The sequence below is a fragment of the Pinus tabuliformis genome, chromosome 5_1, assembly GCF_031772625.1.
Source record: "Pinus tabuliformis cultivar Carrire ecotype Pingquan chromosome 5_1, CPIR1, whole genome shotgun sequence".
Taxonomy (NCBI): domain Eukaryota; kingdom Viridiplantae; phylum Streptophyta; class Pinopsida; order Pinales; family Pinaceae; genus Pinus; species Pinus tabuliformis.
In genome coordinates, this window is record NC_142305.1 from 148,021,212 (window position 1) to 148,034,657 (window position 13,446).

A 13,446-nucleotide genomic window follows, 5' to 3' on the forward strand; every position below is an offset into this window, starting at 1 on the left:
GATTAGTTAGTAAAATTAATTAATTTATCAATATTCTTTTAATTAATTAATTAAACTAATTAATTTATAATAAGTAATAAATCAATTAAAAAAATAAAAAAAAAATAAAAAAATAAAAAATAAAAATAAAAATAAAAATCAATTAAAACATTAAAGCAAATTAATAAATATAATTAGGAATTATATAAATAATAAAATTAATTAAGTTATCCCTTTAACCTAGTAATCAATTAATTTATCCTTTAAATAATAATAATAATAATTAATTAATTAATAATGATAATAATAATTAAATTAATTAATTAAATAACTAAAGTAGAAACTTGTAAAATAATAGCAGACCTATTTTCTTTAATATCCTTTATATATAACCTAAATTCTAGCTCTTGGATACATCATTAGGATCTGAAAATATTACTCACTTAAGTAGTCCGAAACGTTGGGTTCTCAAAACTCTATAACAGGTCATTCCTCCTCTACTAAAAAATATCTATGTAAAAATGAATTTATGAATTTGAAAAATAAATACAATCGTATTTTTAAGTCCAAATTAACGATTAAATTACAATGTGCTGTAAAATTATATATATATATATAGAGAGAGAGAGAGAAACTTATAGATAAAATAACATTTTTTACCAAAATTAAATAATACAATTTCAAGTAAGAATGTGATTTTTTGTTTCTTCAAATACATTTTTTAATGTATAAATGAATTCAACACCGGGCACTCGAATTCTACATATTAAACAACTTAAACTCAAGTTTTTAAAAATCTTTACCAAATTTTGTTTAAAATTAACCGGAAAAATGTTGTGGAAAAAGCTATTCTAGAAGTTATATATATATATATATATATATATATATATATATATATATATGTGAAGTAAATACTTATATTATAAAATTAATTAAGTTATAGTATATTTGTTTTATGTTTTGGAGGGTTTTTTACATATTTTATGGTGTAATTTGTATAGATGGGTAGTGATTCCTTGGAATCACAAGTTTTAGTTGTAAACTCTCCACAATCCAAGTGCTCCAAAGAATTTTCACATGTTGAATCCATATATGTAGTACAAACCCTGTTTTAAACAATAAAACTTAATATTTGACCGAAAACAATTTGCTATATTCCAACCAAAACGTAAAAACATAGTATATTTAGGCAAGACTATTATATATATGAACGAGTATTTCCTATTAATCACAACAATATTTTTAGGGCCAATGTTTCTAACTCTCCATCGATTGATCTAACAAGAAGAATAAATAATGAAAATGATTCCAACGGAGTAAAACTTTAGAAAGTCAACTTGAATTATTAACAAAAACTGATTACTTAATAAAATAATAATTTATTTAAACATATAAAGAAATAAAAAAAAATAAAAAAAAAATTATTATTATTTTTCCAAGGAAAAAGGCTTAATTTTATTAATGAAAATAAAATTACATGTTGCGTTGGCAAGTAATATAGCATCATTTAGTCAGAGACCAATGATAATAAAAAACAAACAGAAAAACACAAGTAACGTACATGATGGAAAAAGCGAAGCTTTTCTCCCCTTCTTTTTCTCGACCCTTTGCCATTTCCCTTGGTACGGCAAAAGCGAAGCTTTTCTCCCCTTCTTTTTCTCGACCCTTTGCCATTTCCCTTGGGACAGCACAGAAGAGACAAGTGCAAGCTTATTCCCTACATCCAACATGGAAATATCTTTGTCTGAGTCTGAATTATCGAACAAGTGAATACTGTTGTTCCCACCTATGTTCGCTTCTTTAGGAATCATGTTTGATTCCAACAGGTGAATCTGAAATTTAGTTGGGCCTTGTGGGGTTCCCTGTTGTATTTTAGGTTCCATTGATGTCTGGTTATTTCCTTTTGGAGTTGGATCTTCCTTAGCTTCACCCACCTCCTCTTCAGGTTACGGCGGGGGATATTTCCAGCCTTTGGGTTTTTTCCCAAGACTCTTCTTTCTTAGAGTGTCTTTTTTAGCTTTTGGACATGAATTGTGTAGGTGCCCTATTTGCTTACAATTACTACACCTAAATGTTGTGTTCTCCTAATCTAAAATCTGAGTCCAAATTTTCTTGTTGTGTATTAGGCGAATGTTGTTGAGTAGGCCTTTGTTGAAGTCTACTTCTACACATATTCGTGCAAAAGTGTAGACCCTTTCCTCCACTCGTTGAGTATCATTATTGATGAACTGCCCAATGTTGTTACTTATGCCTGCAAGTACCCTATTGTCCCAGAAGTGTAGGGGAAGATTGTCCATCCGAAACTAAACTGGCATGCTAGAGAAAACCATGGTGTTTGCATCAAAATTAGGAGACCAGGGAGTAGTGAATAGGCCAATCGAACCCAGAACCATGGTCCTTCCTGAAGGATTGAGTCTCTAGCCTCAGTTGTTGGGAAGTTTACAATAAAGAATACTTTTGACCAGAGATGTATTTGGCATTCTAATGACTAGTTAGTTAAATTCTAATGGAAAAGTTTTACTGGTTTTGGCCAGAAGCAGTTGAAATAATATATAATGTCTTGGGATTCAAAAGAGGCGCAATGCTCATCTGTTTCTAACATGTTTATGTTTAGTTCTGGGGTGTAGTTCAGTTGCTCCACTATGTATGGGCTTGGAGCGTTTCCTGCCTTTTTGGTTGGTTTTGTGTCTTATTTTTTCCCTCAAGTATTTTCTTGAATGATGGTCTCCCATTTGTTTGCTTGTTTGCTTATGTTTTGTTCTAGTGCCTTTTGCAGTGTTGCTTCCCACCCCCCACCATTTTCATTTGTGTTGCTTCCCACCCCCCACCATTTTCATTTTTGGTGTAACTGGTTGCCGCCACTCCTCCCTAAGTTTCAGGTTGAGGATTATGGTGGAATTTGGTAAGATATGGTATTCCAACGTGGGCTGATTACCCTATCCAGTTTTATGTGTGATGTATTGTTTCAGGAGCATCACACTGTTTACTGTGTTTACCCAAATTAATAACAAGATCCCAACAGGGGTCTTAAGGAAAATTTGAATGGAGGGGGACTTACTAGTTTCTTGGACCGGATTTCTTCCTTGTTGCTACAAGGTTTTTCTATTTCAGGGGCTCCCATTTTCCTCGGGTTCCATTTGGTGCGGATGCAGATACAAAGCTGGATAGGGTGTGACTCTATTGAGCCAGAGCACAGGGCCTTTGCCGGTTCCGACATGGAAAGGCGTAGGATAGATCGGCTATCCCAAATCCGCAGTCGTTCCCCATTTATTTCCACCAAGCACTGAGTACCCCACGGTTCTGGTAATCCCTTCGGGGCAACAACAACGAGCAGTTGTGTGGTTTCCAAAAACCCCTGCGACCCGGTGAACACTGAATACAAAAAGTTCTATATTTCAGGGCAAAGGTACCAAAGGATGGACAGAACCACAACAAAATAAAGGTTGCAATCATCGAAATAAACTAGAAAGAAGGGAAGATAACGCCCCACCACCCGAAACCGCGTAGGAGTGATAGCCTCTGCCGGCCAAAACCAAGACCAGCCACCGCGTAGCGAGAGGCTGAATAAGAGACTCGGGAAAAACCATTTCCAGGAATTTCCCGGCTGCCTCATACGCGTTACACATACGAAAGGGACCATTTCTCTCTTTGACGTCATTTATTAGATGAGTCAGAAAGTTACCTGCTCAACTCCACCGAAGAGGACACGCATGAAATCATCTCAACCTAGTTCCTCTCTCCCTCAGTTACAAGGTGAGAATATATCTATAAGAAAATAGTCATTATAACCATTTTTTTAATAGTCATTATAACAATTTTTTTCACTTCGGTGGGAGATAACAATTATTTTATCTAACCATTCAAAATGACTTTTTTAATATATTTTTGATCATATTAACAACTATTTTACCAAACAATCCAAAATATTATTTTTTAGTATATTTTTTATCCAGTTCAATTTATATTTATGATATTTTATATATGATAATCCAATTTAATATATTTTTAAAATTATTATTTTTATATTTTAATAATATTAAATTTCAGAAATATTTAATGAAATTTATATTTTTAGAATTATTATTTTTATATTTTAATAATATTAAATTTCAGAAATATTTAATGAAATTTATATTGATCATATTTTATATATAATAATCTAATTTTAATCTATATCTTTAGAATTACATTTCAAATTTTTTAATGAAATTCAAGTCAATTATTCAAAATATTTTAAATGTGTATACTCACTTTAATCTATGTCAAGACCCTTGGTCCTATTTTCATGTATGTATTTTTTTTTCTTCTTCCTCATATATAATTTCTAATTCTAATCAAACTCATTAACCTTAAATCAAATTAATTTGACATATTTTTATATTAATTTGAATGCTAGTTTATTTTTATAATGTATATTTTTAATAATAATTTATATAATTTTATTATATATATATGAGTATAACCACATTAAAAATATTAATAAGATTGATATAGCTGAAAGCTTTATTTGTATCTACCATCAATAAATAAATTAAAAAATTATTGTAAAAAAATATTATTATTTTAACTATTGCAACAAAAATATTATTATTATTAATATTGATTTTACTTAATCCTTAAGAATCTCAAATCTTCATTAAAAACAAAAGTGTTGAAGAGTTTCTATTTGTACAACCAAGATATAAGGCAGTTTTTATAAAATTAAATATGTTTTGAAAATTTCTAAAAAATTGGTGGGCATTCACATATCAATTTTTTTAAATTTATTAAAAGTCAATACAACCTAACTCTCTAACACATTACAGCTGTTGAATGCTTTCTTTAACACACTATCATTGTTGATAAGCATTCAAACTAGGCATATATTGAGCCTATTCCCTTGAGAATTAATCTAAACATCAATCAAAAAATCCACATGTCCCCATCCACCATAAATTGAAATAAAAAACATTAAATTAATAAATATTATTTATATTCATATTCATATTATTAATAACAAATATTTCATAAATTTTAATTTAATTAAATAATATATAAGTTTTCAACATTAATTAATTAGTTATATATATATAATTAAAAATTCTTCGCATATTACAAACGTCATATGAATGCCCGATCAAAATGCAATTTTCTGCTTTTACATTATTATACTATGAATTAAACACCAAAAAATGAATATGTCATGACAACAAATTACGAAAATCATTAACTTGGTGTACTAATTACCAATAAATTTAAATTGGTCAAACAATATACTGATATCCGTGACGTGAAAAAGACGAACATGAGTGTTTTTTTTAATAATTATTTATTAAGCAACCGACCATGCTTCATTATTTTGATTTCAATTATATGTTTTGTTAAATTTCTGACCAAACGAACTTGTCCTTCCGAAGCAAATGGTAAATAATATTAAACTAATTAAATGAAATCCCGAAGGGAGGCGTACCCTGATGAGTTAGGAAAGCTTTGATTGAATCTGAATCTGGTCAGTTATAACTAGTTTAAATTGGATAATTAATTATTTTAAAATAAATTTAAAAAAATTCATAGTTATTTTTAGGTATTTTTTTATTTAAATGTCTGTGATTTATAATAAATTAAACAAAATTTTTCAATAAAAAATATATATGTTAAAAAATTTCACTTTCAAACCAACTGTATCAAAATTTTCAAACCAACCAATTTAATTCATCATAAATACATAACAAATTTAATTCATCATAAATACATAATAAATATATAATAGGCTTTCGTAAAACACGAACCACTCCGAAGACCATAACATAAACCAGAAACGTCGGTTGACCAAGTGTGAATCCCCCGAGTCCATCGCTTCACAGTTCAAAAATTGCTGTCTCAGCCTATCGACGACTTCACAAATGCGCTGAGTAATGTTGCAAATCTAACTTTGAAATCATACAATTCAATCCGGATGGGCTATATAATAGAAGCAACCTTGCCTAATAAAATATGGAGTCGTCCAGCGAGGCAGAGGAATTTCCTGGACGACTCAGAGTAGTCTGAATTTGGATAAAAAAATTTCAAAATTTTTTGTAGAGGTAGTATTTGAATCTTATTTTTATGGTGGAAATGGATTCACCGCCATCAAAAACCTTTAGTACACCTAAAATTTGAAAGTTTAACAACTATAACTTGGATTTACAAAAATCCTTACCGGACTTTCTCTAAATATGACCGGAATTTCCATAACTTTCCGGACAATTCCTCTGGCTAGTTACACTAACGCTATTTTATATTCCACATCTATATACAAAAATATTCTTATTTCTAATCGTATTAAAATTGTAATATATAAAAATACTTCATTTCTAATTCTATAACTATCTTATGAAAAAATATATTTAATTTTAATAATACATATTCTGCATTTTCAATATAAAATATTTTATATTTAATTTTAATAATACATATTCTGCATTTTCAATATAAAATATTTTCAGTTCTAATTGTATTAAAAATGTAATATATAAAAATAATTATATTTCTAATTATATTATAATTTTCATAATAAATATAATAAAATTGATATATAATTTTAATAATATATATTTTATACTTTTCTATATATTTTTTTATTTTTATTTTAAATTATATTAAAATGATTTAAATAAAAATATTCTCTTTCTAATTTTATTAAATTTATCATAAAATATACCCTGCACACGCTCCCGACACACACACACATATATATTTGTAATAATATAAATGCTTATTATTTCAATTGTCATATCAATAACAATTTACTCTGAGTTCTTTTAAGGAGGTTGTCCAATAATCTGTGTTCCCCAATCTTGATATGATGCTAGCTCACAAGGGGTTGCTTCTCCTACTATACTTGGTGCGTTGCATGTGCTCTCGTAACTTTACCAATCATGGTATGAAGTCAGTACAAGATTAAAAGTCATTTGAATATTGCAGGTCACCTAGGGAGGTACAAGAGGAGAATTCTATTAGATTGACTGGTAAAAAAATGATGCCAATTTACAAGAAAAGGGAGGTACAACATGAGAACACTATAGTTGATGCATTGCATGTTCTCTAGCCACTTTATCCATCATGCAATGAATTTATTACAAGATTAAAAGTCATTTGAATATTGTGGGTTGTATAGGGAAATACACTTCGCATATGGAGGTACAAGAGGAGAATTCTATAAGATTCGGTGGAGTAAAAAAATAGCATTATATCACAAGTTTACCATTCTAGCTAAGAGATTAACTGATATCGCTAGAGATTAACTGATATCTCCTTCTCCTCAGTTGAGGGTTGTGATATCTTGTGACTAGTCAATACATATCCATGAAAATTCTACCCAATAGTTGTTATGACTCATTCGTTTTTTTTCTTACAACAATACAGTTTTTTTTTCTTACCATGTTGATATATGTCAAAATCTGACAAAACCAACCTATCATTGGGTTCTTTTTCTTACAATAATATAGTATTTTTTTTCTTAGAATGTTGATATATGTCAAAGCCTCACAAAACCAACCTATTTTTTAAGTTTCTATTTACAAGATGCTTTAATTAAATGAGGTCTTAATAACCTGAAGACTTTGAACTTATATTACTAGTTTAAGTGATTTCCCTTATGGCCAACCAATAACAATTTTCCTTTTCAATTTATGCAGTCCTCATTTGAAATAATACAATCTGCCTAACTAAAAAACCAATTCACTCTATGTAATATTAAAAATAATATTATTCACTACTAATGATGAATTAAAATTAACATATCTCTCACATCTATGTAAAAATGAATTTGAAAAATAAATAAAATCGTATTTTTAAGTCTAAATTAACGATTAAATTACAATGTGCTTTGATGAGTACTAGTAAAATTATATATATATATATATATATATATATATATATATATCTAGAGAGAGAGAGAGAGAGAGAGTGAGTGAGTGTGTGTCTAACTCATAGATGAAATAACATTTTTTTACCAAAATTAGATAATACAATTTCAAGTAAGAATGTGATTTTTTGTTTCTTCAAATACATTTTTGAATGTATAAATGGATTCAACACTGGGCACTCGAATTCTACATATTAAACAACTTAAACTCAAATTTTTAAAAATCTTTACCAAATTTTGTTTAAATTAACTGGAAAAATCTTGTGGAAAAAGCTATTCTAGAAGTTAAGCTGCTCTGCGGTAGATCTGGTTCTTGTCAACGCCTGCTCTGCGGTGGCTCTGCCGTCTCTTATCAACGCCTGCTCTGCGGTAGATCTGGTTCTTATCAACGCCTGCTCTGCGGTGGCTCTGCCGTCTCTTATCAACGCCTGCTCTGCGGTAGATCTGGTTCTTATCAACGCCTGCTCTGCGGTGGCTCTGCCGTCTCTACCATACATATAATCTGTGATAGTTCTGCGGTAGATCTGCGGTATCATACATACATATAATCTGCGGTAGCTCTGCGGGCATGTAGTTCGCTAAGGGTATCTCTTCAGATCCCTTCGTATCTCTTCGTATCTCTTCAGATCTCCACGATTGGGAAGAGATTTTTCTATTTTTTTTTAGCTTTCGGTATAGATCTGCAGTAGATCTGGTGCAGATCTGCGATATGGCTCCGAGCTTCGCAAAAATAATTAGTGGCTCATCGGCCTCTGGAGGGCAATTTCCTGCCCATATCGTGAGTGAAGCCCCAGCTCCCACTATCCAAGTGGTCCAGGACTCACTCGATGAAGCTTTGAAGTTCTCTGAAAGTGCCCTAATTTGCCGGTTCAATGGTTTTTGGCCGCGGCTGATAGCACTCCACAATTGGATCTCGGAGGTATGGAAGCCTATCATTTCTGATGAAATTAATATCTACCCCTGTGCTAGAGGTTTCTTTATAGTAGATTTTGAAAATCCTGAAAGCAGACAATGTATTCTAGATTCCGGCCCTTGGTTTTGGGAAAAATCAGGCCTATTCATGAAACCATGGAACCCATCATTCGATCCCTCTACAGCAGTGATAACCTCAGCACCAGTTTGGGTGAGATTGCCAAGCCTACCCTTGCATCTCTGGAATCTCTCCTCGCTAAAAGCCATCAGAAATGAAATTGAGAAATTTTACTGCAGGTGCCCAGAAACAGAGGAATATGCCAGAACCACCTATGCACGCATCTGTGTGGAAATGGATTTTAGTGCCGGATTCCCAGCTGAAATAAACCTAACAAGTAAAGACTATGTGTGGAACCAGAAGCTTGATTATGAAAGTGTCCTCTTCAGATGTCGATCGTGCTTTGAGATAGGGCATCTAGCCAAAAATTGCCCAAAAGCCTCTGAGAAAAATTTTGCTAGAAAAAACCACCACAGATCTACATGGTGGGAAGGAGCACAAAAAGAACACTACACTGTCATCAAAGAAGAATATTCTAGAGAAAACTCTGAGTCACAAGAAATCAAGGAAGAAAGAAACAACTCTCAAAACAAGCAAGGAGAAAGCCTGCCCCAACAAATCAATAGTTATGAGGATTTGAATACCGCAGAAAATAAATCTTCATTTAACAGCGAAGCAGATCTTCTAAACCAAACTTCTTCTCCGACTATTTTCAAAAGAACGAACACAATAGATCGCGAAGCTAAGACACCAATGTCCCAAGAACCAGAAGAGATGAAGGAGATGCAAGACAAAGGAAGTTGGAAGACCGTAGAGAAAAGAAAGAAAGCTACAACGCCAATCTCGCCAAGAAAGACGAGGAGCCAGACAAGTAAAAATTAAGAAAATTGTAGGTCCGATAGACCAATTTGGTCTCAGTGGACGTTAACCATCATCATCATCATCATCATCATATATATATATATGATGATGATGATGATGGTTAACGTCCGCTGAGACCAAATAATGATCTATCGGACCTAAAAAGACAAATTATTTATTTTGATTTAAGATTTTATTCCTATGCTCAAAAAGCTTGGAGAGAAGCCTCCCGAGTTCACTATAATTTTGGCATTGTAAAAGGCTAGGAAGGTCAGTATTGTAACAAAGGTTGTGAAATTGAGATCTAATGTGGTTGTATGCAGGGCACTCTAAGAGGAAGTGGTTTTCATCCTCGATGCTCCTATATATATATATGATGATGATGATGGTTAACGTCCGCTGAGACCAAATAATGATCTATCGGACCTAAAAAGACAAATTATTTATTTTGATTTAAGATTTTATTCCTATGCTCAAAAAGATTGGAGAGAAGCCTCCCGAGTTCACTATAATTTTGGCATTGTAAAAGGCTAGGAAGGTCAGTATTGTAACAAAGGTTGTGAAATTGAGATCTAATGTGGTTGTATGTAGGGCACTCTAAGAGGAAGTGGTTTTCATCCTCGATGCTCCTATTCTCACAAATATGGCAGATCCTTTCCATCCATGGCGTTTTAGGAACTGCCCAGCGGCCAGTTTCACTATGGAGCTCATGAGAATTCGTTCTAATCTTTGCTATATTAATTTTCTTCTTTGAGCTAGTTAGAATAGAGAGATACTTTTGATCTTCAAGGGTGGGGTTGATGACCTTCTTATAATAACTTAATTTTCTTTTAGACGCTAAATCTTTCTCACACCACAATTTTTCTTTGAACTTAGAAGTAACAATATATTTAATGTTATTTATGTTTTGCAAAGCATCATTCTCATTGATCTCCCAATAGTTTAGCCAGGTCCTTGTGTCCTTATGCCATCCTCGGTTAAGCCTTAGGTGGTTTTGGCTGGAATTTAAAGCTAGCTTAGGAAGTCTATGATTGTCTATGTTATTGAGCTTGTGCTTGTACAACAGAAACCTGTGCATAGCTAGGCTCTCAATAGGAGAAAGACCTGCTTCTATAAGGACAATAGGATAGGGTGTATTACTTTTAATTTTCAGGTTATAAGTTATAAAACGCTTCTGGATTTGCTCAATCTTCCTCCATGATTCTCTGGAGATGCTGCAGCCCCAAACTTCACAGCCATATAAGATAACAGGAGTGACTAAAGTTTCAAAGAGGAACTTCTTTTTATCCCACATTACGAGGTTTGCTGTTTTACAATTATTTTCAAGACCAAAATAAGCTTTCCATCCCCCATTGATCCTTTTCTCAATGCTATGGTTCCAGTTGAGCTTGTGATGGATATCAATTCCTAGGTACTTGTAAGAATACACTTCCTCCAAGTTATTATTGTCATACATAAAATTAGCACAGGTGTCCTTCTTGGATTTGATAATCATAACTTTTGTTTTGTCTGTGTTAACAGTCATACCCATGGTAGAGTAGAAATCCTTAAGAAGCTTGAGTTGCTTATCAAGATCAGAAGGGCACCTTGCCAAAAGAACAATATCGTCAGCATAGAGAAGAAGGATAACTCAAGCTTCTTAAGGAAATATATATATAGATATGATAGAAGGAAATACTTATATTATAAAATTAATTAAGTTATAGTCTATTTGTTTTATGTTTTGGAGGGTTTTTTACATATTTTATGGTGTAATTTGTATAGATCGGTAGAGATTCCTTGGAATCACAAGTTTTAGTTGTAAACGCTCCACAATCCAAGTGCTCCAAGGAATTTGCACATGTTGAATCCATATATGTAGTAAAAAACCTATTTTAAACAATAAAACTTAAGATTTGACCCAAAACAATTTGCCATATTCCAACAAAAACGTAAAAACATAGTATATTTAGACAAGACTATTATATATATGAATGAGTATTTCTTTTTTTCCCTTTTAATTCCAGCCTATGGGCCGAAACGTTAAGGCTGTTAAAAGTTCCTTTTAGGTGGGAAGGGTAGGGGCTTTTAGATGCTTGGTAGAGGTGGTGGAACGAAACTTCAAATGACAGAGAGAGAACCATTCCGTTACTCATCACCTGGGGGACATGGCTTGCTAGGAATCAAGTCATCTTTAAGGATTCTGTCTTCCCTATTGGAAGACTTGTCGCAAAAGGAGTTGTTATTTATGAAAGTATTTGTTGTATATCTGATCCAAAACATATGATAATAGAAATAAACCCAAGAAAGAACAAGATCAAAATAGATATAAATGATTCATTTTATTGATCAAACTCTTAAGGTAGGGCAACACCATACATTCACTCCTTAAGGAAGGAGAGCACTCCACAAGCCATATGCCTGTTCATACAATAATACTTCTCTTCATATCATATCTCTCCATGTGGAGTCTCTAGCCTCTATAGGGGCCTCATACATACAATACCATGCATCATTACCATGGTTTCCTCATACCATCAACTAATACCATGGGCCCATTACATTATTATTAACTACTTGTGGTCCCTTACATGACATGGGTTAACCACCTTATTTATTACTATGGCCCATCCCATTATTACATTATTACCTTGGGTACCTCCCTTGGTACCCCATATTATCCCCCCTAGGTATATAGCAGTATTCCTGTTCCTCAATCTCTTTCTACTTCCAGAGCTGTTCGTCAAGAATCTATCAGATATTCTATGCCGCGGGCTTATTTTGACGGGGCCTCGGACATCAATGGTCGATGCGGGGATGGCTTGATTATTCACTTATCAAAGGAAAAGGTTGTTAAAGCTTCAGTTGGTCTGGGACAGGGCTCCAATAACTTTGCAAAATTGAAAGCCTTACATCTCCTTCTCTGTTGGCTTATTCTTAGAAATGTGAGAGAAGTCCAAATTTTCGGGGATTCAATGAATATTGTGAATTGGTTTAATGGGTCTCAACGCTGCAGCAATTTCATTCTGATTCCCCTGCTTAAAGAAGCTTCTTGCCTCAAAAGTCAGTTCATGGAGATCTCTCTCAGCCATATCTTCAGGGAAAGGAATTTTGACGCGGACCGCCTTTCCAAAGCGGGTTTTGAACATGATATGGGGGCGTGGGCTGTCACGGAGGAAGAAAATGGGGTGGTTCGATCAGTCGAACAACCCATTTTTGCTTAGTTTTTGTTTCATCAGAAAACGTTTTCTGTTCTTGTACATATTTTGTTTTGGTTCATCTTGTTTTTGCTTCCAATCTCTTCTGTAGAACTTCTTCAGGGCTTCTGGGCTGATTTGTGGAGGCTCGGGAAGCTGTGTTCTCTCATCGTTTCTTTTCTGTCTTCCGAGAATCCTTCTAGTGATTGCTGTGGATTCTTGAGGTCTCTGTTTGCCTCTCGTTTCTATTGCACTCTCAGCGCCATATTTCATACCTCTTCTGCGTGAATCGGATCCCGGGAGGTGCACGTGTTCTGGAGGAGCCACTTTTCTTGTTTTGGCTCACTAAGTCTGGTGCGTTTTTACACATCGGGCATGTTTTGTTAGCCGGCTGAGACTTCCTTTCCCCATATATGGTGGAATTGAGTCTCTCCGTAATGCTTTGCATTTTCTATGTAACCCTCTTTTTAATAGATGGTTCGATATTTTTCCTGTGGAAAAAAAAATATGAACGAGTATTTCCTATTAATCACAACAATATTTTTGGGGCAAATGTTTCTAACTCTCAACTGATT

At 33.1% G+C, this 13,446-nt stretch overlaps 1 protein-coding gene across 1 annotated transcript; it reads left to right on the forward strand.

The window, feature by feature from the left end:
• Positions 1-12,439: 12,439 nt before the first annotated feature.
• On the forward strand, positions 12,440-12,898 carry LOC149163852 (uncharacterized). The gene has a single exon (XM_089429281.1). It carries the CDS (start codon positions 12,440-12,442, stop codon positions 12,896-12,898), a length of 459 nt encoding a protein of 152 aa, XP_089285407.1.
• The last annotated feature ends 548 nt before the right edge of the window (positions 12,899-13,446 follow it).

What these genes read in the sequence shown, in the direction of transcription:
- LOC149163852 (XM_089429281.1), top strand. Translation starts at nt 12,440, where the DNA reads ATGCCGCGGGCTTATTTTGACGGGGCCTCGGACATCAATGGTCGATGC.